Here is a 26,102-nt window from a genome sequence, read left to right on the forward strand (position 1 = left end):
CCAGCGTCTGTAAGACCATGGAGTACATGGTAAACCATCGCCTTATCCACTCTACCACCGATCACCTTGTGCGTCTTCAATCCGAAATTAAAGTAGCTTTTAGGAGTGGACACAAGGTGGCGGGTGTGTTTGTGGATATTGAAAAGGCGTACGACATGGTCTGGAAGCGCGGATTACTAATTAAGGCTTTTCAAATGGGGATTAGAGGAGCAATGTTCGCCTTTATCAATCAATTTTTGGAAAATAGAACATTTGCTGTTAATTTGAATAGTAATCTGTCCCCTACTTTTATTTTGGAAAATGGCATACCACAGGGCTCTGTGATAGCACCCACTCGCTTTTCTATATTTATCAATGATTTGGCTAGGGTGCTGTTCACTGGAAACGAGAATCCAAACACTAATTTAAGTATCGGGCTTTTTGCTGACGATACCGCCTTCTGGAGAATAGGAAATTCATATGAGGACATTCAAAACGATCTCCAGATGGACGTAAATAATTTAAATAGATGGGCTGAATCCTGTGGAGTTACCATTTCCAAAGCAAAAACAAAATCTATTATATTTCAAAAATCACGAAAATTTAAAAGTATTTTTTATTTAAAATTAAAATTAAAAGATACAGTAATTAGTCAGGTGCAATCAGTCAAATGTTTGGGTGTGATTTTCGACAATGCCATCATTTTTGGGGAGCACATAGCTGAAGTGACTGATAACTGTATTTTGTATATCAATTTAATCCGAGTGTTATCGGGCACATCATGGGGCTCTGATAGGAAAACTTTACTTATGATCTTTGAAGCTTTCATAGTGTCTAGACTCCAATATGGGGCCCTTGCCTTTGGATGTGCCACTGACAATGAGCTAAGGAAACTTGATGCGGTATATGGTAGGGCCCTCAAAATTATAGTTGGGGGAACTATCTGTACCCCATATGATAGTGTCTTGGCTGAATTAGGAGTCCTACCCCTGGCTCTTAGAAGAATCGGGCAAGGTATCAAATATCTTAGTAAAACAAAAAATCTGGTGCCTGATTCTCCTATAAATCTGATCAAACTAGTTCAGCTAGATACTGTTAGAGATAATCACATATCTATAATTTCATATTTAAATAAATTTGCAATTGACTTTGGTATTGCCGGTCTGCCAATTAGTAGAGCTAATATTAATTTTGAGTTCCCATGGCAGATCGGCACTCCATCTGTCAATTACCACATCCGCAATGAAATTTTAAAAGTTGATAATTTTAGTCATAAGAAAATTTTATTTCGTGCTGTGGTTGAAAACTTTTATCCCAACGTGGTTCATGTATATATGGACCCAACCACTGGCAAAAGAGGAATGGCATTTTTTTCGGGTAAATCATGGTATTTGGCCACTTTGTACCTTCTGCATGTTATATCAGCCTAGAAGGCATAGTTTTGAAACAATGTGATATTTTTGTGGTCAAATATGTGGCTAATGGTACTATGTGTACCCCAAATTTGAAGGTTGCACGTATAGTAGAATTGTTTTACCAAATTTAAGTATGCCCAAAATATACCTATTTTGGGTCGTTATGCTGTTGCACTTCAAAATTACTAAATTTGCAAAGTAAGTATTTACATAATTCAATACAAGTAATTTCAAATTACTTACTTAAATATCGAAGATAATTTTATCGCCGAAAAATTGATGTATGTTGATATTTTGTGGGACAAACGTTGTTTATACAATGAAGCTATATGTGAATGGTGCTCTTCGTTATACGTGTTCGTATAGCAACAACCTTCTTCTTGTTATGGGCTTAAAAATAACTCATCTATTTAATTTATCCTACTGGTTTTCACTTCTGGACTGCTATTTAAGACTGTTCATAATGTACAAACCAAACAAAAGCCAATATGAAGCTGCATTTTTTAACTTTTTTTTAAGCGAATGCCTAAAAATTTGGAAATAAAATTGTGTAGTGTCCGTAACCACCTGGTAATATTTGTCATTTACAGGTGATAATCAGTATTATAATATATTCTGCTTTTAGATATTTCGTTGTAGACCTGGAAAATTCAAAGATTCTGATCATTATTTCCAATTATTCCTTCTCTAGCAGCCTAAATTGGTTACGGAGTGTACCAAAAAGCTGTAGTGTCCGTAACCACCAAAAATGAATCATGTTTGTCAGCTTAAAACATACAAGTAATGCAACAATATAAAGTTAATTTCTACTTCATTTAAATTGCATCATCATATGCTAAAACATTTCCAAGAATATAAATGATGCAATAAAAGTTACTGAAATATTGCATCATCCAGTCTGTGGCTTAAATAATGAAATAATTGGCATTTGTCATCATTAGATGGTATGAAACATATTGGTGAGAGTTTTTAGTTAGATGGCAGTTATGGACCAGTGAACCTTCACTTAGATACTCATAAAGAAATGATGATGCTGAAATGAACAGAAGGTAAATTTGAGAATGTACTGTACAAGATATAGTTTATGTAGTATCCGTAACCCATTTTAGGCCTATATGACAGATCAAACTAATGTTACTCAGTTCGTGACAATTACTTTCCTGTGTACAATTTGTCTTCTGAAACAAATGTTATATGTATTTAATTCATTTATCAGTCCACAAATTATAAACAATTGTGTGCATAATTTATGAAAACAATTGTAAATTATTTTTTCAGCCATGCATACTTTTGATGTATTTTCTATTGTCCCTGCACACAATATTTATCTGCATGGCATTGCATAAGGATATACAACATCATAGAGTATAACAAATGTAGTATATGGTAAATATGTGTTCCTATGCTAAAAGGTTACGGACACTACAAGAGCCACACATCAAATTGTACTATGTGGTTTTAGTCAATTTTGGTGAAATTTAACTTATTGTATGCAGATATGTTTTCCTATTACGTAAAAGTATACATTTTAAAAATAATATGGTAGCTATCTATATATTAGGCCATATAAATCACAGAATATATAAAAAATTATACATTACCCATACTTGCTCTATGCTATTGCCATATTGGGCCAATTTCGTAAACTAAAATATATTTAAACAAATATACCTTTAAAAGAGGAATTGACCTTAAAGAGTTATGACACATTTTGATTCTAACAGTTCAGAATGGACACGAGATCAAAGCGAAAGTGTGATGAAGATCTTCAAATCAGCAAAACAAATAGTAACAGTATTGTTGAAATACCATTGAAATCACAAACATCACGAGAGAACGTTGCTCTGAAGTCAAAAAGAAATCTAGCTAACATTTTCATTGCGGAAATCAGTAGTGTTCACGATTCAGAATTTGAAGTCAAATACATGAAAAGGTCAGGCAACATTTACATTTGGCCAGAAGCATCAGATGTATCATGTGAGCCAAAACAACAACTTGTTCGTACTTTGTCAGAGCCAAGTCTGATCAACGAAAGAGGACATTTCAAATTTAACACATCCGAGATAGACACAGTCAAGTGCGAGCAACTAAAACTCTTCCAACAAGTGTATTTTAGATGAAGTTGAAACACATGTACTGTATAAATGGTGAAATATGAAGATGTGCTGTCTATTGGCACCATTTAGATCAGTTTGAGGAATTCAAATGCTCATGTGTGCTGTTGGCAAGATGTTTCAAGTTCTAGTTCAGTGTGTAGTGTCCATAACCTTTTTACAGTCGTGTTTGTAACATTACAATATTTTCAGTTAAAGTTCATAAATAGTTGTCATTGTGACTTTTATTGCAAGACTTTGGTTTCAAGCTACTATATCAAGGAGATATATTTAGTTATTGTGTCTAGTTTTTTTTAAGAATGGACAACGGATTGTTGAGAAAAAACAATTTCTAGCACTCACTAAGCAAATGTTGTTAAATTTTCAAGTTCTAATATATGTTGTTTAAAGTTTAGCTGTTATTTTCATATGTTAATGTTTTTAGTAAGTTAATTAAACAAAATGATAAAGATTTAACTGTAATATGTTCCTCAGTTAGTATGTTATACACTCCCTGTAGTGTCCGTAGCCATGACCCAACCCACCTTTAACACACTCATGAAAAGTACATTTCCCATGTACTCTCCAGTAAACCGTTACAGATTTATATAGAGAAGGTGTTAACCTTTCAAAACAAAATTATGCTGCATAAATATATTAAAGTTGACAAATGACCCCTAAGTGCAACACAAAGTGGCCAAATACCGTGATTTACCCGATTATTTAAAATTCTGACATACAAATTAAACCGATTGCCGTTAGGGCTAGGCTTACTGATCACATTTCGGTCTATACATCCGAATTAATGGCCATCCTGTATGCGATGATGTGGATTTATAATTATCACAGAAATCATAGCCCTTTAAAATATGTGATTTTCTCTGAGAGCCTTAGTGCTCTACAGGCCATCTCTGGGTCAAGTAGCGTCAGACCGGAAATTATTAAAAGAATTTACAAATTTTAGAACAAACAAGTTTCTGTTGTCCTCGAGTGGGTCCCTGCTCACATTTGCATCGAGGGGAATGAGTTAGCCGATGCTAGCGCTAAGAAATGCATAATGGACCCAAACGTAGGTGTCTCCATTGAAATACAACTTTAGTGAGATTTGTTCTATGGCAGAGGCCCACTTTGGTAAGTTGTGGCAAACCGGATGGAACCACAACGCCAGAGTGTGGCACTCCCATATCAAACCAAGGGTCACAACACCTGGTCTAGTTTCTTTTAATGTTAAAGCCACTGAAATTATTGCTAGGCTTAGAATGGAAAGAAAGAAAGAAATGTTTTATTTAACGACGCACTCAACACATTTTATTTACGGTTATATGGTGTCAGACATATGGTTAAGGACCACACAGATTTTGAGAGGAAACCCGCTGTCGCCACTACATGGGCTACTCTTTCCGATTAGCAGCAAGGGATCTTTTATTTGCGCTTCCCACAGGCAGGATAGCACAAACCATGGCCTTTGTTGAACCAGTTCTGGATCACTGGTCGGTGCAAGTGGTTTACACCTACCCATTGAGCCTTGCGGAGCACTCACTCAGGGTTTGGAGTCGGTATCTGGATTAAAAATCCCATGCCTCGACTGGGATCCAAACCCAGTACCTACCAGCCTGTAGACCGATGGCCTAACCACGACGCCACCGAGGCCGGTGGCTTAGAATGGGTGTATCTTTTGGTCTAGATGATACAAAATTTAAAGTCAGGAAATCGAATACACCCAATTGCTTAGTGTGTAATAAATTAGATAATGTAAATAATATTTTGGTTGAATGCACTAAGCATAAACAAATACGACTGAAACTGGAAAATTTCTTTAAAATTAATAATATTGTTTTTAATGCATATAATTTATTAAATCCGTCAAAACAGCATAAAAAAGTAATAGACAGGTTGTTGATGGCCTTTGTTTTGCAGTGTAAGGTTATTATTTAAGTCTTATTTCACTATCGGCTGTGTACCTATCCGGCTGTAGTGATTGATTACTTTTCCGTGTTTGTTGATATGCTGTAATGATTAAATAGGCAACTAGTGGTTTTACGACTTTTATCATTATATGATAAACATTAACAATATTGGACGGTCTGCCGTCGTCCGTGGAACTCTATCGCGCCTGGTCGTTTTCCTCTCTAACCTTAACCTTTCTTCCGGCAATTTTAAATATTACTGTAAAGTGTATATATTTTGAATTATATTATATTTATATTTTCATTGCGTGGTGTTATAAGTGTATGTTTTTATGTGTTAGGGTCAGCTTCAGGTTTGTTAAGGGTGGGGTTTGTTATTCAGCAATAATGCACTCCGCCGTTCGCCGGCTCGGCCTTTTTCATATATGTATTATTTAAAATGTATAATGGTGTTTGGGGTTTTTTTTAAAATTAGGATGTTTACTGGCATGCTCTTTTAATGTGTTGTTATATTTTATCCAGTGTTTAATTATACATTGATTTAATAAAATAATAAAGAATTTAATAGAGCGGGATACTGCTCCTATGCCGGCGACTAAGACCTGTTTTTTTCAATACCTTCTCCCAAGTCGTTAGGGTTTATACATTAAAGTGGTGACAGCGTCTGTTCAATGACGTAACATTTTTGTTCTATTGGTTATCAGAGAGGCGCCTCGGTTCTTCTGGATCTACAGAATACGTTTCACCGCCACGACTTGCCAGACGCAAAACTTTCCAAAAAACATCTTATAAAGTACTCTTCTGCTACCAGTGTTGGAGTCATTTCTTGGGTATATGTGTCCCTCTCCTAGGGATACCAACGCTGAATACTATTTAAATCTGAGGGGTGCTGGAACTGGAGGACACGACGGCTGGACGGATGGGGGGTGGTTGGTTGGGGAGTGGGGGATGGGGTATTCCACCGGAAATATAGGGTTAGGGCGCTTAGGCGTAGGCGGTTTCGGCCGTAGGGTGTGTTTAGGTTCAGTCTGGGGGCCTGCCCCCTCCCTCCCCCCCCCCCTCTTTCTCGCTTCCCTCCCCTCCTTCGGTCACGCCGAAGTTACCGATATGACCGGTACCCCTTTGCCATTTTTTCTTATGAACCCACTAATTACAAAACGTCCTGTGGTCTTGGACTAACCTCTAATTAGCCTCCTTTCCCCTCCATTCAGGGCTAAAGATAATATTTTAAATATTATTTTTTTGGTTCTTGGACTGCCCGTTCAAAAATTGGTGTCTAAAATAATATGCGGTTGTTTTTATATTATATTTTATATTAGATAATTTTCTTTTAGAACTACACCAACAAAAGTTATTATATTAAAATCTCCCATTTATATCTTTCGAGTAAATATTCAAAATGCCCCTATAATTTCTGACCCGGAGCAGACTTCTGGCTATCCAGAGTTCGACCCCGGGACAGACATGCTTGAAGCTCTAGTGGCACATGAGCATGTAAATACTATACCCGAACCCGAACACGAGCTGTTAACGTCTGACAATGCTAAAGAACTTAATAATCTCGGAAAATATTTATTTAGAGCAAATACCGTTAGAGATCAGCTACTGGAGCAAATGGGTTAATAATAACAAAACTTCTATTTATTCACTTATTACTATTTGTTTACATGTATATTAAACCAATAATACATGTATCTCTCAGTATACTTAATAATGACTTGTATGTATTAAATAATATAAGTCAATAGAACCTTAATTTAATTATTTATTTATTATTATTATTATTTACTAAATCACTCTGCTCCATAATCCTGTATATATTTATTATTTTGTTGTGTATTGTATTATGCTGATAAGTTGTAAAAACTTAAAACAATAAAGAACTTCAACTATATACCCCGATGAATGTAAACAAAATAACAGACACTATGAGACCTCGGTAATCCGGACGGTATGTTTTTTTTCTCTAAAAGTGTCCGGTTTAACGAATTTCCGTAATACTGACTCATACCTTAAGACGACCGGCCTCGGTGGTGTCGTGGTAGGTCATCGGTCTACAGGCTGGTAGGTACTGGGTTCGGATCCCAGTCGAGTCATGGGATTTTTAATCCAGATACCGACTCCAAACCCTGAGTGAGTGCTCCGCAAGGCTCAATGGGTAGGTGTAAACCACTTGCACCGACCAGTGATCCATAACTGGTTCAACAAAGACCATGGTTTGTGCTATCCTGCCTGTGGGGAGCGCAAATAAAAGATCCCTTGCTGCTAATCGGAAGAGTAGCCCATGTAATGGCGACAGCAGGTTTTCTCTCAAAATCTGTGTGGTCCTTAACCATATGTCTGACGCCATATAACCGTAAATAAAATGTGTTGAGTGCGTCGTTAAATAAAACAGTTCTTTCTTTCATACCGTAAGACCTATTTTCCTTAAATGGCAAAACAAGTAAAAGAAATAAGCAACAAATACTGATTTTTATATTATAAAAAAATATATCTAATAAAAAAAGTTACATTACAAAAACATTGAACAGACCCATAGGTGAAAAATAATTCTACATGTATATTTTAAGAAACAAAATCAATTTTAAAAGTTATTTCTTAACTGGATTTTTTTAACTTGTATATTTTTATATATGCTTTTATCTTCTGTCTTCAGTATGTTGACCCCTGCTCGTACTGTAACCTCACCGTGGTGCAAGGGGTGAAGCATTCTCCTTGAGAATGGCTAATACAGTACACCTCCCCTTTTGGGGGCACCTTGTTTGCCATGAGGTGCAACCCGTGAAAATGGATGATGGGATCGGCCGGTCATGCCAAACTCTAGAGCAAACAACCTATGTTTTGTTAATTTTGTCAAGAACAAACATTATTTATATACTATTTGCATGTGTTGCTCTTGGGCGGTGGCTAGGGTCAATCAGGTGATTTATTGTGTGCTTAGTGTCTGAGTATATCAGCCATGTATCCCTGGCATGATTGTCTGGTTGTTATCCGCAGCTTCGTGTCCCCTTGTTGGACTCGGTGGTGGGTGGGGGCATGGTTGATGAATATTTGAACTTTATGATGGATACAACTACATTCATACCTTCTGATGGGGCCCTTAAAAGGGTCCACACCGAGGTTTCGGACTCTTCATCATCCACGCCTTTGAACGTAAAAAAAATCAAAGGTAATTTCTGGCAAAACCTGGCCAAGGTTCCTTGTAATCGGATCATCTGATGATGGGGGCCTTGCAGAAATTATCACGCTTTGCAATTGCAAAGGGTCTGCAAGGGCTAGCTGGAGAGCTTAAGAATATCAAGAAACTGTGGAATGGCTCTTTGTTGGTGGAGTGCACTACTGAGAGTCATTCTAAAAATCTTCTTAGGTCGAAAGTCTTATGCAATGTGCCAATTGAGGTTGCACCACAGTCCTCCCGTAACTCTTCAAAGGGAGTGATCCGTTCTAGAGACTTGGAGGGAGTAAGTGAGGGTGTTGTCTTGGTCAAAGGATAAATGTTCGTCGGAATAATGTACTTGTTCCGATGAATACTCTGATCTTGAAGTTTAATGTACCAACTCTACCAAACACTATAAAGGCAGGGTACCTTTCATACCCAATCCCTTGAGATGCTTTAAGTGTCAGACGTTTGGTCATGGGCAGAATACGTGTCGTAACAGATTGAGTGTGCTCGTTGTGGTCATTATGATCATGACAGCAAGGCATGCCAAAATGATATGGCATGTATCAACTGCAAAGGCCAACATTTTGCTTGTTCACGCGAGTGTCCAAGGTGGAAAGTCAAAAAGCAGGTACAGCAGGTGAAAGTGGAAAAACAACTGTCTTTTTACGAGGCAAGTAAAATTGTAGAGACCTCTACGACTGTAGTGGCAGGAAGATCTTATGCTGCTGCAGTTAAGGTTTCTACAACCAGTGTTGCTATTCAGACGGATGTAACATGGCCTAATGGTGACGATCGATTTAAGAAGATTTCTGATATGGATAAAGCTCAAAAGCAAGCTAAGAAAGCTCTAAATGTTGTTCAACAGAAAGTTGTGGAGCCAGGTCCTAGTAAGCCTAAGTCAGGAAAAGACACTAAGACTGTTCTTCAGGTCGACTGAAGAAATATGAAAAAGCATTCAAAATTCAAAAACATAATCCTCTTGCAGTGTGTCTTCAAGAAACTTTCTTGAACACTGATAATATTACCATGAGAGGATTTAACCTCTATCATAAATTTCAAGAAATTGAAAATAGAGCAGCTGGGGGTGTTTCCATTCTTGTTAATGAAAACATTCCTCAGAGTTTAGTAGCATTAAATACTACTTTACAAGCTGTTGCTGTAAAAGTTACAGCTCATAAAACTATTACTCTGTGTTCAGTTTACTTGCCACCTCGTAATCATTTTAACTTTAATCCTAGGGACCTTCAAGATCTTATTGACCAGCTCCCTACTCCCTTCATTGTTATAGGAGATTTTAATGGCCACCACACTTTGTGGGGATGCGAGGATATTAATATTAGAGGAAAAGAATTGGAAGACTTAATTCTCAAAAATGGCTTACTTTTATTCAATGATAAAAGTCATACATATTTTCACTCTGCAAGTCGTTCTTTCACTTCTATAGACTTAACCCGTTGTACTCCTTCACTTTTTCTTGATTTCTCCTGGAAAGTTGGTTCAGACCCTTGGGGTAGTGACCACTTTCCCATTATCTTGGAGAATGATGGACCTCCATCGCTTGAAAGTGTTCAAAGGTGGAAGTTGGCGAAGGCAAATTGGGGTCAGTTTCAGCATCTGTGCAGCACTCGTTTGCAAGTTTGCTATTACTGATGCTGATGATCACTTCCATCTTGAAGGATATTGCAGATGAAACTATTCCTAAGACTTCGGCAGTGCCAAAGCATTTCCATAAACCATGGTTTAATGATGCGTGCAAAGATGCATTCAAAGAGCGAAACAGGCTCCTTGAGAGCGAATCAGGCTTCCGTACTGGGGATAACCCTGGATGCATTTCGTATTGCTAGTGTCAAGGCTCGCAGAGAGATCAGACAGAGTAAGAAATCATCTTGGAGAAATCTGTCTGGAATAGGATCCGTAAAATCAAAGGTAAAGAATCCAGTAATACAGTTCATCATTTGTCTGTCAATGATACGGATGTCACGTCTCGCTGTCACATTGCCAATGCATTGGCAGACAATTTTGCTCATAACTCATCTTCTGCTTTCAGTACAGATGCATTTACGTCTGTTAGAACTAAAGCTGAAAAGCAGTCCATTAATTTTTCATCTGAAAATGCTGAAGTATACAACAGGCATTTCTATTTGGAGGAATTGCAGGATGCTCTTCATAGAGCCCATGATACTTCAGTAGGACCAGATGAAATTCATTATCAGTTATTAAAACATTTACCTGAATCATCTTTGATGGTTCTTTTGAATATTCTTAATAACATCTGGATTTCTGGAGACTTTCCTTCTGATCGGAGGAAAGCAATTATTATTTCTATTCCCAAGCCTGGCAAGGATCCAACCAATCCTACTAGTTGTCAACCTATCGCTTTGTCAAGTTGCATTCGTAAAACCACGGAACATATGATCAATCGTAGACTTGTCTGCTATCTTGAATCTCACAAATTGCTTACTAACGTGCAATGTGGGTTCAGATCTAGACGTAGCATGATTGATCATCTTGTTAGATTTGAAACGTTTTGTAGGGAAGCTTTCATCCATAATCAACACTTGTTTCAGTGTTTTTTGATTTGGAGGAAGCTTACGATACCACGTGGAAATATGGGATTTTAAATGACCTCCATGGCATGGACCTTAGAGGTCGACTTCCTGTTTTTATATCTCAATGTTTAAGAGATAGATCTTTTAAAGTCAGGGTGGGGTCGACTCCGTCCGACATTCACCCACAGGAGATGGGTGTGCCTCAAGGTAGTATCCTGTCTGTAACTTTATTTTCTGTGAAAATTAACAGCATCACCCAGTGTTTAACACCTGGTGTGGATTGCTCGTTATATGTCGATGATTTTCAGATTTGCTATAGATCGTCCAATATGAGTATCACTGAACGTAAGTTGCAGCTTTGTTTGCATAAACTTCATCACTGGGCAACTGACAACGGCTTTCGATTCTCAAAGGCAAAAACGGTTTGTATGCATATCTGCCAAGAAAGAGGTCTCCACTTAGATCCACAGTTGTTTTTGGACAAAAATCCAATTCCAGTTGTAGAGGAGACTAAATTTCTGGGGGTTATATTTGACAGGAAGCTATCTTTTGTGCCCCATCTTAAATATGTTAAAAAGAAGGGCTTGAAAGCTCTCAATATTTTAAAAGTTATTGGTAATACAGAATGGGGAGCAGACCAAAAGATTATGTTCTGTCTGTATAGATCTCTTGTGAGGTCTAAACTAGATTATGGATGCATTGTGTATGGGTCGGCACGCAAGTCTTACTTGCAGATGCTAGATCCTATACACAACCAGGGACTTAGGCTATGTATTGGTGTATTTAGAACATCTCCTTTAGAGAGCTTATAAGTTGATGCACACGAACCTTGTTTGGGTGCTAGACGTGCAAAGCTTTCTCTGCAGTAAGCTACCAAGATTAAATCTTTACCAGCACATCCTACACATAATGCAGTGTTTGACAACAAATATATGAAGTTGTTTGATGCAAGGCAAATGCTATTCGTACGTTTGGTCTTCACACTAAGCGCTTTTTGTCGCTTTCCAACATTGAGTTAACTGACACTTTGGAAACTCCTTCATATTTTGTTTTACCACCTTGGTTTATTATACCACCTACAAATGTGTTTGATCTGGCGCATCTGAAGAAAGATTGCACAGATGCTGTTGTGTATAAGCAATTTTTCATGGAAATTCACAAGTACCATGATTACATTCCTGTGTATACAGACGGATCACGGGATGGGAATTCTGTGGATTGTGCTACAGTCTTTCCATCAGAAAGTGTCATTTCCATCAGACTGCCTGACTCGGCATCAATCTTTAGTGCTGAAGTTTGGCAGTCATTAGAAGAAATCAAGGATTCCAGTGCATCCAAATTTATTGTTTTTACCGACTCACTTTCGTGTCTCCAAGCTTTGCGCAATATGAAGCTGGACCATCCCTTAATTGGGATGGTGATACAAAAGTGTGTCTTTTTATCTATTGCCAATAAACATATTGTATTGTGTTGTGTGCCCAGCCATGTTGGCATCAGGGGTAATGAAAAGGCATATTCTTCTGCGAAGTCTGCTTTGGATTTGCCTCATGCCAGGGTTGGTGTACCTCATACAGATTTTAAATATAGTATCAACCAATTTATCTTTTCGACTTGGCAACGTGATTGGGACAGTGCGGTTGCGAACAAGCTTCATGCTATCAAGCTAGTCTTAGGAGAGTGGCAGTTCTCCTATAGACAGTGCAGGAAGGATGAAATAGTCTTGTGTCGTGCTCGCATCGGTCATACTTACTTGACCCATTCATTTATTTTGAAGAAGGATCCTCCACCTCAGTGTGAGGACTGTTAGTGTACTCTGACGGTACGCCACATTTTGGTGGAGTGTCCTCATCTCAAAGAAACTAGAACATATATTTTTGGTCAGAGAAATGTGATGGAATCCACATCCACAATTAGTCTTACAATGTTTACGTGCTACTGACTTTTATTGTAAATTTTAATATTATTTGTCTGAATTTTTTTTAATTTTGCACAGTTCTTTACACTGCTGTTTTAATTTAACTGCTGAATTTTTATACTGATGTTGCTCATCAAATATTTGTTCCATTTACCATAGGTCGACACCCAATAGCCGATGTATTTTTCGTGCTGTGGTGTCGTTAAACATCCATTCATTCATCCATTCATTCATTCACTATGTTGATTGTTTACATTTTAAACCATATACCTGTTTCTACTAGTAATCGTAAATTTGACGTAGGCACTACTATTACAGTATAATCTATTTCGGTACGATAATCTCGGGAAATACGTTTCGAAGTAAAATTTCGTTTTGTATAATGCATAAAATTGGCCCCTAGAAAAGTGTATAATATTCTAAAAACTACTGTTGTATGGATTGGTCGCAGAGCTGTGCTTGAATTCTTGTTTATAAGATTTGAAACCGACATATTGGTTTGTGTAGATGAACCCCATTCCCGTATTATTGAAAATATATTTTATGAATTTTGGGCACTCTCTTGACGTCATTACTAACACAATACAGAACTTGAACTCATTTTTTTCACGAGCTCATATAATACTAAGTTTTTCGAGCACGACTATCATGGGCTTAATCTCTGATATTGCCAGTGACTAAGTCCGGGACAGGATGGGTGGTGGTGAATTTGAGGTGGGCGGAATTTGCAATAACATTTAGAATAAGGTCAGAGAGACCTAAGCCAAAAGAGAATACATTCTGCTCATGTCTGGGAAAAAAGTTGAATCCAAAAATAAACTTTGAAAGCTCGGCCATAACGGATTTCAAGTGACTTCAGCAATTTGGACGGGCTGTCAAAATAAAGTGCGTTGGACTATTTATAAAAAAATAAACATAAAATTTTGAACTGCGGCCAAAAAGTGTAATGTCCGACTAAGCCCTTACCTGGAGGCGATGGTTCTAAGAGAAGTTGCCCTACGGCGATCTGATGAGCGGAGAACCGGCAAAGGCGAGGATGAAATGCTTCCATCTCTTGTCTTCGAGAATGGTGATGACATTCAGGTAGTCCTTGCCAAAAAGGGCCTTGACGATCCTGTGGATGGTGTGGCTATCCATCTCTCTGACCAAGACCGCATGGGGGTGGACTCCTTCTCGGCGGTGAGTTAGTACCAGCCCTGTGTTGCCGGCTGGAGACTTGATGGTGTGTAGCTCGTAAGCACTTCCATCAGACAGTTGTTTCAGCTCTGGTTCCACTATCCGCCCATCGGTGTTACCGAGGTGTCCCCTTGCACGAACTTCAGGATCTCATGTTCCAGATCTGAACATTCCAGACGGCTTCCGAGTCGGACAATGGGCGACGATGGTAGAGTTGGAGGAGGCCTTGCCTTGTCTGGCCGACCGCTCGGCTGAGTGACGGCCTTCTTCTTCGCAAAGGCTCCTGTTCGGGCCTTCAGCTCACGGGTGGGGAGTATCGGTTAGTCAGGCCCATTCCACGAAGCTGGAGGAGGAGTAAAGGGAGGGTCGTCACGGGGAGTCTCGTACACTGTCGTGTTGAGATCGTCTCATGGTGTGGTCGGTTGCTACTTCATATTTTGACTTACCATAGTTTGACACCCAACAGCCGATGTATTTTTCGTGTTGGGATGTCGTTAAACATTCATTCATTCATTTCCTCTTCCTCCATCTTCTCTTCTTCTGTGTAACCGGCTCGCCGTACACCAAAGTGACGGTTGCCCGTGACCCGGTGTACGCGACGCGGCACTCGAGTAGTTTTCCGTAGAAAGCTACAAGTCCCCCCATGTTGGGGGGGGGGGGGGGGGGGGGATAACACGAGAGAGCATGAAACTGTGCCTGTTCTAATCGCTAGCTCAAATCGGAATGCACAATACAGGAACGCGAGATATGCTTTATATTCCCGACTAAATGCATGAAGAAATAGAAGATTATCACAAGAAAAAAGAAAAGGAACATTTTATACAGTGAATAAGAACAAATGAGCCAGTGTTATGTTGTCATTGGCAGTCTGCTCTCTGAAAACAATTTTTTCCTAAAGGCTATATCAGCGTGTTCTAACTACATAAAACGTTTGAGCTTGTTATCTTTGTACACAGCCAATCACTTGAATTATTGTAGTGGGGAATGTGATTTGTAACAACTAAATCTCCACTGAGGGGATTCGAACTAGAGACTTTCGGTTTGAGATGCGAGTACTGTACCAATCAATTTAAGCTAATAGGGAAACCCCGGATGTCTACTGCCAACAGTAGCACTTTATATAAACAACACTAGGGAAATTTCTGATATCTACTGCCAACAGGAGCAGTTTATAACAACACTAGGGAAACTCCTAATGTCTACTGCCAACAGGAGCACTTTATAACAACACTAGGGAAACTCCTGATGTCTACTGCCAACAGAAGCACTTTATAACAACACTAGGGAAACTCCTGATGTCTACTGCCAACAGGAGCACTTTATAACAACACTAGGGAAACTCCTGATGTCTACTGCCAACAGAAGCACTTTATAACAACACTAGGGAAACTCCTAATGTCTACTGCCAACAGGAGCACTTTATAACAACACTAGGGAACTCCTAATGTCTACTGCCAACAGAAGCACTTTATAACAACACTAGGGAAACTCCTGATGTCTACTGCCAACAGGAGCACTTTATAACAACACTAGGGAAACTCCGAATGTCTACTGCCAACAGGAGCACTTTATAACGACACTAGGGAAACTCATAATGTCTACTGCCAACAGGAGCACTTTATAACGACACTAGGGAAACTCCTGATGTCTACTGCCAACAGGAGCACTTTATAACAACACTAGGGAAACTCCTGATGTCTACTGCCAACAGAAGCACTTTATAACAACACTAGGGAAACTCCGAATGTCTACTGCCAACAGGAGCACTTTATAACAACACTAGGGAAACTCCTAATGTCTACTGCCAACAGGAGCACATTATAACAACACTAGGGAAACTCCTAATGTCTACTGCCAACAGGAGCACTTTATAACAACACTAGGGAAACTCCAAATGTCTACTGCCAACAGGAGCACTTTATAACAACACTAGGGAAACTCCAAATGTCTACTGCCAACAGGAGCACTTTATAACAACACTAGGGAAACTCCAAATGTCTACTGCCAACAGGAGCACTTTATAACAACACTAGGGAAACTCCAAATGTCTACTGCCAACAGGAGCACTTTATAACAACACTAGGGAAACTCCAAATGTCTACTGCCAACAGGAGCACTTTATAACAACACTAGGGAAACTCCAAATGTCTACTGCCAACAGGAGCACTTTATAACAACACTAGGGAAACTCCAAATGTCTACTGCCAACAGGAGCACTTTATAACAACACTAGGGAAACTCCAAATGTCTACTGCCAACAGGAGCACTTTATAACAACACTAGGGAAACTCCAAATGTCTACTGCCAACAGGAGCACATTATAACAACACTAGGGAAACTCCAAATGTCTACTGCCAACAGGAGCACTTTATAACAACACTAGGGAAACTCCAAATGTCTACTGCCAACAGGAGCACTTTATAACAACACTAGGGAAACTCCAAATGTCTACTGCCAACAGGAGCACTTTATAACAACACTAGGGAAACTCCAAATGTCTACTGCCAACAGGAGCACATTATAACAACACTAGGGAAACTCCAAATGTCTACTGCCAACAGGAGCACTTTATAACAACACTAGGGAAACTCCAAATGTCTACTGCCAACAGGAGCACATTATAACAACACTAGGGAAACTCCAAATGTCTACTGCCAACAGGAGCACTTTATAACAACACTAGGGAAACTCCAAATGTCTACTGCCAACAGGAGCACATTATAACAACACTAGGGAAACTCCAAATGTCTACTGCCAACAGGAGCACATTATAACAACACTAGGGAAACTCCAAATGTCTACTGCCAACAGGAGCACTTTATAACGACACTAGGGAAACTCCAAATGTCTACTGCCAACAGGAGCACATTATAACAACACTAGGGAAACTCCAAATGTCTACTGCCAACAGGAGCACATTATAACAACACTAGGGAAACTCCAAATGTCTACTGCCAACAGGAGCACTTTATAACAACACTAGGGAAACTCCAAATGTCTACTGCCAACAGGAGCACATTATAACAACACTAGGGAAACTCCAAATGTCTACTGCCAACAGGAGCACTTTATAACAAGACTACTACAAATATGGCAGGTTTCAGTCGACTACTCTGAAATAGAATTTGTTGATACATTGCATCAATAATTATTCAAAATAGTCTCGATTTGCACGTGTATATATCCATCCTGTCAGTAAAAATATACCACATTAATTTGCATACTTATAACCTTTGAAAATGTAAGTGTATTTTCATAATAATTATCAAAGATAAAGATAATGATAAGATGGGTTTTTCTTACATTTGAAATATTTTAACTTACTACATTTAAATCAGTTCTCTACCAGTGTATTCAATATAATAATAATAATAATAATAATAATAATGGTTAGGTTGAATTTCCACAATATGTCAAAATTATCTTTCTTGGCAGATATGCATACAAACCGTTTTTGCCTTTGAGAATCGAAAGCCGTTGTCAGTTGCCCAGTGATGAAGTTTATGCAAACAAAGCTGCAACTTACGTTCAGTGATACTCATATTGGACGATCTATAGCAAATCTGAAAATCATCGACATATAACGAGCAATCCACACCAGGTGTTAAACACTGGGTGATGCTGTTAATTTTCACAGAAAATAAAGTTACAGACAGGATACTACCTTGAGGCACACCCATCTCCTGTGGGTGAATGTCGGACGGAGTCGACCCCACCCTGACTTTAAAAGATCTATCTCTTAAACATTGAGATATAAAAACAGGAAGTCGACCTCTAAGGTCCATGCCATGGAGGTCATTTAAAATCCCATATTTCCACGTGGTATCGTAAGCTTCCTCCAAATCAAAAAACACTGAAACAAGTGTTGATTATGGATGAAAGCTTCCCTACAAAACGTTTCAAATCTAACAAGATGATCAATCATGCTACGTCTAGATCTGAACCCACATTGCACGTTAGTAAGCAATTTGTGAGATTCAAGATAGCAGACAAGTCTACGATTGATCATATGTTCCGTGGTTTTACGAATGCAACTTGACAAAGCGATAGGTTGACAACTAGTAGGATTGGTTGGATCCTTGCCAGGCTTGGGAATAGAAATAATAATTGCTTTCCTCCGATCATCCATGATTTTCATTTTCATTTCAACTTATTTTCGTGCTTATATATCTAATTAAGGTCCAAGCACGCTGTCCTAGGCATACACATCAGCTATCTGAGCTGTCTGTCCGGGACAGTGGGTTGGTTGTTAATTGGTTAGTGGTTAGTGAGAGAGAAGAGGGTGTAGTGGCCTTACACCTACCCATTGAACCCTTGTAAGCTCGCTCTGGGTTGGAGCCGGTACTGGGCTGCGAACCCTGTACCTACTAGCCTGTAGTCCGATGGCTTAACCACTACGCCATCGAGGCTGGTCATCCATGATTAATCACTTTGCAGTACATTTGATGATTATCCCACTATTCATGTTAGATGGAGAACTAGGAAGAAGACCCCTTAAATTAATTATTCAACAAAGAATTTTAAGTGTTTGGGCCGGTATTCTATCTGGTAAACGATGACTTTATTTGTTTACTGCATGAATTGATGTTACACGACTTTTCTGTTAATAGATATAGTTATAAAATAGATAAAAATGGTCGAAGATACATTTAACCAGGCAGGCATGACAAATGTTTGGATGTCATGGAACTTTTCATCTACAAAAATACTTCTTAATCAAGTAAAATTAACACAAAATGACCAGTATTTACAAAAATGGAATAGTAGCATAGCTTTATCACCAAGAGGTAAAATGTACACTATATTTAAAAAACACCTTAGATTAGAAAAATATCTTATATTACCACAAACATCCTGGTAGATAATCTATGAGAAACTACGTTGGAATTCAAAATGGTCCGAATCAGACATGGTTTTAATTTGATTTTCAAACATGTATCAAATTGAGGCTCAAATGCGCTGTCCCGGACATACATATCCATACATGCAGTCTATGAAGGACGGGTTAGTTTCTGAGGAAAAACGTCGTCCTTCCACCTCCTATTTAAGTTTTTAAATCTCACTCTATGTGGAAAGCCGATACTGGTTTGATAACTACTAGCATTAAGGCTTAACCACTATACTACTAGGCTAGTCGTATCAATATCTATGACTGAAGCCAGTTAAAGTTCTGTTTAATAATACTACAAGATACACTGTACAATTAATAATCGGTGATTCGATGTCAAAGTGTGAAGCAAGATACAACCACTAAATATAATTACATAGTTCACATGACCTGCGGGAAAACCTTTCTGCAAGCATCTTCATTGTTTTCTTTCATAGAATGCATGACCGATTCCATACTGACTCCTTCCTCCAGCATGTATTCGTCTTTGAACAGTTTTTGTTTGTGAGATGGCAAATCCCAATAAAAATAAGGATACCCTCTTAGCAACATGATGCAGACACGCGCCTCCCGGCCGATACACATCACACCCGGGGAACCAGATGCCCCTTTCTCAAATCTGCAGTGAAATCGAACAAACTTTGGGTCTTCCAGACCTTCATAACCATTGCTTCGAAACTTATTCTGAATGCAAAACTTGGTACCTTTTTTTATTTCGTCACTGCTTGGTTCGACTACGACACACGCTGGGTCGCATTGCTTGTCTTCGCCCTTGTCGTGACCTACAAATGTGAATTGATGTTCTTTGTTGACGTCACAAAACGTGACCTGCAGCGGCGGCGTCCTGCCCTCAAGATTCAACTCCAGTACGATGACGTCGAGTTCAACCTCGCGATACAAGTCTCTCAGGAAAGTGTAGCGCCTTGACGGATTTTCATCTCTGTTCAGGGTATTGGAAAAGTCAATATATGCATTAGGGTTGTTGAAAAATGTCGCATTTGCATTAAACGTTTGATAACCTGAAAAGAAAAACAAAAACACGAAAACATAAATTAATAAGGCATTTTACGTTTTTGTTACGATTTTTATCTTAAGATGAATGAACTAAATCAATGAATATTTAACGACAAGAACATAGGCTATACAGTTATATGCTGATCAATATCAATATAAGATTATAAAATTACTAACAAAAATAGTGTAGACATCAATGAAGTATATTAACATTAAATACCAACAAATTAAAATCTTTAAGGAGGAAGAAATTGTTTTATTTAACGACGCACTCAACACATTTTATTTACGGTTATTTGGCATCAGGCATATGGTTAAAGGAAACATGACACGAGACCATATTATAGCTCATTTTAAAAGAAAAATGATATAAAAATAATATACAAATAACTTTATAACAATAAAATACGTGTAGTTAACTTAAAATGAAAAAATTACGCTAATCAGTATCAAAGTACGATTTATGCATATTTCTTCGTGAGCGTTCGGAAAAAAAGGGAAGTGACGTCAGAGCCGCTGTACTCTTCCATTGTTGTTAACTGTTTATATATGGAGTAAGGGGCTTACGATCTTTTCAGTTCAACAGTGCCGTACTGCGCGGCCTTTGGGTGTAAAAATAAACAGTTTAAACGATCGGGATTGTCTTTTTATGGTTTTCCAAAGGATTGTATCCGAACAAAGACGCGTGTATTTTATCGCAAAAGAAAAGATTGGACACCAACACCGCATAGTACTTTGGTGTCAGCCTAATTACAGCCCGGAGCCCGAACGTTACCGGAGACAAAAACAGTACTCGGTTTGCGAATGCCGAGGTGTACATTGTACATATTTGGCACAAAGATACACCTCAGCATGATGTATTTATATATGTTAAAACAAAAATGTAGAATTTTTTATTTATTTATTTTTTGGAAAAAAAAAAGATTTTTCATGTTAGGGCTGTAGGCCTACAAAACATAACAAAATCTGTATTCACCGTCCGAAGAAGGAAACGTCAATAAGTAATTAAATATGGCATATACAAACATGGGATTTGGCATGAGGATACATCTCAGTACGATGTATTTAAATATGTTTTTAAAAAACGTGTAGAAAACAATAATAATTTTAAATAATGTTTTTAATCTTCGGGCGGAATACGTCACAAAAACGTTCCTCATCGCCCGATGAATGAATGTTTAACGACACCCCAGCACGAAAAATACATCGGCTATTGGGTGTCAAACTATGGTAATGCAAATAAATAAAGTGATGATCAACATCAATATAAAAATTCAAGGTTTAAACAAAAACAGTGTACTGTGCCAAAAAATACAAATACAAACATCACAGAATTTTACGGACACCGAATTATACTCTAAACTTCAATTTGTGCTGTATTGGCCATTCTCAAAGAGAATGTTACACCCCCTGCACCACGGTGAGGTTACAGCACGCGCAGGGGCTCATCGCCCGAAGCCCCAAAGCAACACGAAGTTCAATACAAAAAAACCACTACTGTCGGTGTCGAAATAACTATTATGTTTCATCCACGGGCTGACTTGAGAATCGGAGTGTTGTTTTTAGTTAATTGGTCCTTTCTTTTCCGTGGCCTGCACATGTGATTCCTGATTGGCAGGTGTATATTGCAGGGTATCGACCAGGTAATTACCACGGTCTAGACATACGTACAAAATACGTGCCAGTTTTTTTAAGATCACAGGGTATTATGGCGTAACCTGTCGCGACTATAGTACAATGTTAATAGACATTATCAGCCGCCCTGCTTCATTACTGTAAATAATGCTGTAAAACCCTTGATTAAGTAGACTTTCGCATCTAAAATTACAAAACTGACCAATTACGTAGTACCAAAGAAAACAAAATTATCACTTGGGTATCGTGAGTGGTCGTTTTTACTCTAACGCACCCTACCAATAGGCCTAATAATATGCTACTTTTTTTTTATGAGAGAAAAATACTATAACCCCATTTCGTTCTATTGATGCAAATAGAAATATATTTAGTTTAAAAGTTGATTATACTCTCAAGTCATTTATGTTGTTTTACAAGCCAGGTTAATGAAAGTGAAGCGCCTTGTCGTAAATTAGAGCGTTTGTTTACACTGTGCATACAGATTTCATTATGTACAGCCCGAACATAAAAATGCGATATTTTCTTTAAAAAAAAACCCCAAATGTTTGTCCTACATTTATATTTTTTACATATTTAAATACATCATATCGAGGTGTATCTTTATGCTAAATATGAACAGTATACACCTCGGCATTAGCATCCGAGTTTTGGTTTTGTCTCCGGGTTGCTTTCGGGCTCCGGGCTGTAAATTGGTCGACCGGTCTGGTCTGGCACCATCAGTTTCTCCACCCTCCGACTCGCTATCCGTTTTTTCTTCAGTATCACTGTTGTAAGTAAATGTGTGTCTTTCTTCATTTACTAACAGCTCATATTGATACGGCAAAACGTTTTGCGAACGAACACTCATTGTTTTGGTAAGCTGTGCAAGTCTTAGATTCTTTATGAGTGGTACGGACTAATGCTTTTAAGTGTAAGGCTTCAGATCAAGCGACGCGTCTCTGACGTCACGGACCTCGTGATTGCCCTGCTCATTAAAGATCGGCAATTTCCGCTAAGAGCTCGTATCTGGGGTTCTTTTATGGAGATATTTTAAGTAATTAATTTTTTATAATTTTTTTTTTTAGGTGATTCAATTTATAATTAATTGTACATGGTTGGTGCCAAATATGGTTTACGTGACATGTTTCCTTTAAGGACCACGCAGATATTGAGAGAGAAAACCCGCTGTCGCCACTTCATGGCTACTCTTTTCGATTAACAGCAAGGGATCTTTTATATGCACCATCCCACAGACAGGATAGTACATACCACGGCCTTTGATACACCAGTTGTGGAGCACTGGCTGGGACGAGAAATACCCCAATGGGTCCACCGACGGGGATCGATCCTAGACCGATCGCGCATCAAGCGAACGCTTTACCACTGGGTTACCTCCCGCCCCAAAATCTTCAAGAAGACAAAAACAAACGCTGTGGTAAGACCATGAAAACTGTGTATGGATATGTGGTGATCAATTTTAAGATATACTAAATATACGGACAAACATGACACGTGCTCAATTCCAATTCAATCTGCATATTATGAAGTGACATTAAAGTAGAGAATTATGTTTTGCTACTATATATAAACCAGCACTAACAGTGTAAACGATTTGTATCATACATTATCGTTATTAAAAGTGTCTGACTCTGAAACACCACAGACAAAATCTGACTTTGTAGCAGTGAACAAAGTCAAGCCTAGACTAAAATTAAGTAGGAAGTCAATAAAAACAAAACCTAGGGAATTGTCATACAAAATATTCTCCAGAAAGATAAAGGGTACTTGTAAATTAAATTGGAAACTATTTTGTGGGGGGTTTCTGGGAGACTCTCTAACCCCTTGACCCTTCCCTTTAGGGGCATTATCAAAGTCTACTTGACAAAAGTTGTGTAATAATAATTGTTGTGAATAAAAATATTTTATTCCGAATTACGTGTCTAAAACCAGCTACAGATTAAGTTTGAATCAAGCCTTCACACTGATAAAGAACTAACTGAATATAAGTGGCGAACATTTTCTATGTAAATTGTATTTTTAACCAGGCGTTCTGGAGGAAATAGCTGTTTAAGCAGTAAAGGACCACATAACAATTTTGATCTTTTTAGCTAATTATACGAATATGTAGAATCGATTCATTTATAATTATTAATCACAAATCAAAGTAAAAAAAGTAAAGTTTGTTTTATTTAACGATGCTACTAGAGCAAATTGATTTTTTATCTTATCATCGGCTATTGGACGCCAAACATATGGTGATCTTAACACTGGTTTTTTTAGAGGAAACCCGCTGTCGCCACATAGGCTACTCTTTTACGACAAGAAGAAAGGGATCTTTTATTTGCGCTTCACACAGGCAGATAGCACAAACCATGGCCTTTGTTGAACCAGTTATGGATCACTGGTCGGTGCAAGTGGTTTACACCTACCCATTGAGCCTTGCGGAACACTCACTCAGGGTTTGGAGTCAGTATATGCATTACAAATCCCATGCCTCGACTGGGATCCGAACCCAGTACCTACCAGCTTGTAGACCGATGGCCTAACCACGATGCCACCGAGGCCGGTAAAAATCAAAGTAAAATAAAATAGCAAAATGTGACATTTTCACCTAATATATGACCATCTACACACACACACGCATACGCACGCACGCACGCACGCACGCACAGACACATGCACACACAGACATACACACATACATACATACATATATATACACACACACACACACACACACACACACACACACACATACATATATATATATAATTTTTATTTTTATTATTTAAAAAAAAATTTATTGCCCCAGATCAGTGTGACAATGGCAAGGATGGGGTGCCTTGAATCATTAATTTACACAGTATTTGTAACAGTATATGTACATACATATTCATATCCAAACCATACACTCATACATAAACATATTTTCACAGATATACACATGTTGTTACTTGTGCCTGAGTAAGAAGAAGAAGAAAGAAGAAGAACAAAAAACCTAAGAAGAGGAAGAAAGATGAAAATGCAGAAAAAAAGAATAAATAATGAATGAATGAGTGGAATTTGTTGTTTAGTTTGTTGGTTGGTTTGTTGGGGGGGAGGAGGGGGGGGGTTAGGATTTGTTTTGGGTGGGGGCTGATGGAGTAGAAATACTGTGTACAGTTCGCAGACATATGTTTTACTGAATTTTTGTATCTTGTCTAGCATTTTAATGGTATAAATGTAATATTTAATATTAATTGTTAACCAGTTTACAGTTTTAACAAAATCAGTATCTATCATCCCAAAAATAACTACATTTTGAAGTGAAGTGTAAACTCCATTTTGTCAAATATCCTATTTTCTACAGCTATCCAAAGCTTTTGTACTTTGGCACAATCATAGAACAAATGTTGCAAAGTTTCAGACAAGTTATTACAGAGTGTACATTTATCTCAATCTGCATAGTTTATCACATGTAAATAAAAGTATACTGAAACCACATTAAAGTGGTATCTTTTGAAGTGTAATTTTATTGCTCAAAATGTTGAATATAACATTACTTACCGTGTTTTTATTTACCAACAGTTTTAATTTAAATGGCAGAACTGGTCTTTTAATGGTGATCAATTAATTATTAATAATATTTAATGTTTTTAAAACAGATTTTGCTGAATTCATTAATGATGGATAGAATACAAATTTTCTTTTATGTTATATGTTTTGGTGAAAGTTTCAAATTCAAAAAGGTTTCCTTGTTCATCAAGTAAGTCGTTAATGAAAATAATTCCTTTGTTAATAAAACTCCTATATAAACATGATTTATAATTTTTTAATATCTTCGCATTATACCAAATATTAAGTCCCTGTATATCGTATGTGATGTGTAACGTTTGGTTTTATTGAACTAGTACCCATATATATACGGCACCTCTCCAATATATATATATATATATATATATATATATATATATATATATATATATATATATATATATATATATATATATATATATATATATATATTTTTTTTCATTACAATAAACTAATCTCCATATATAATGAGATCTTTAGAATTTAAACTAGTAGTGGATTCAAATAGTGTAATCAATTTTGTGGTTTGCCGAAAAGGTGTTTGTATTCATGTAGATTTTTAAGATGAAACTTTTAGGCCACCATATTTATAATCTTGTGTTAATATCTTTTCCTTGACTTTTTCTTGTTTGGCAAATAAATTTGAAATTGGTTTAAGGGTTTCTATCATGTGTTTTGTGGATTTGGTAGTGTTAATAGTAATGAATCACTTTTGGCATTAATACAGTTTTAAGAACTGTAACCCTTCCAAGGACAGACAGTTTTTTAATTGACCAAGTTTTAATTAAGTGCTGATTTCTATGATCTTTGAGTTAT

At 37.7% G+C, this 26,102-nt stretch overlaps 1 protein-coding gene across 1 annotated transcript in view; it reads right to left on the reverse strand.

Moving 5' to 3' along the window:
* Positions 1–18,736: 18,736 nt before the first annotated feature.
* The window catches only part of LOC121384162, a 32,217-nt gene continuing 24,851 nt past the window's right edge, over positions 18,737–26,102 (reverse strand). The window contains exon 7 of the mRNA XM_041514418.1: positions 18,737–20,104. Coding sequence (XP_041370352.1) covers positions 19,467–20,104 — 638 coding nt within the window. The 3' untranslated portion in view covers positions 18,737–19,466. The remainder of the gene's footprint in view (positions 20,105–26,102) is intronic.

This window comes from Gigantopelta aegis, chromosome 10 (genome assembly GCF_016097555.1).
Source record: "Gigantopelta aegis isolate Gae_Host chromosome 10, Gae_host_genome, whole genome shotgun sequence".
Taxonomy (NCBI): Eukaryota; Metazoa; Mollusca; class Gastropoda; order Neomphalida; family Peltospiridae; genus Gigantopelta; species Gigantopelta aegis.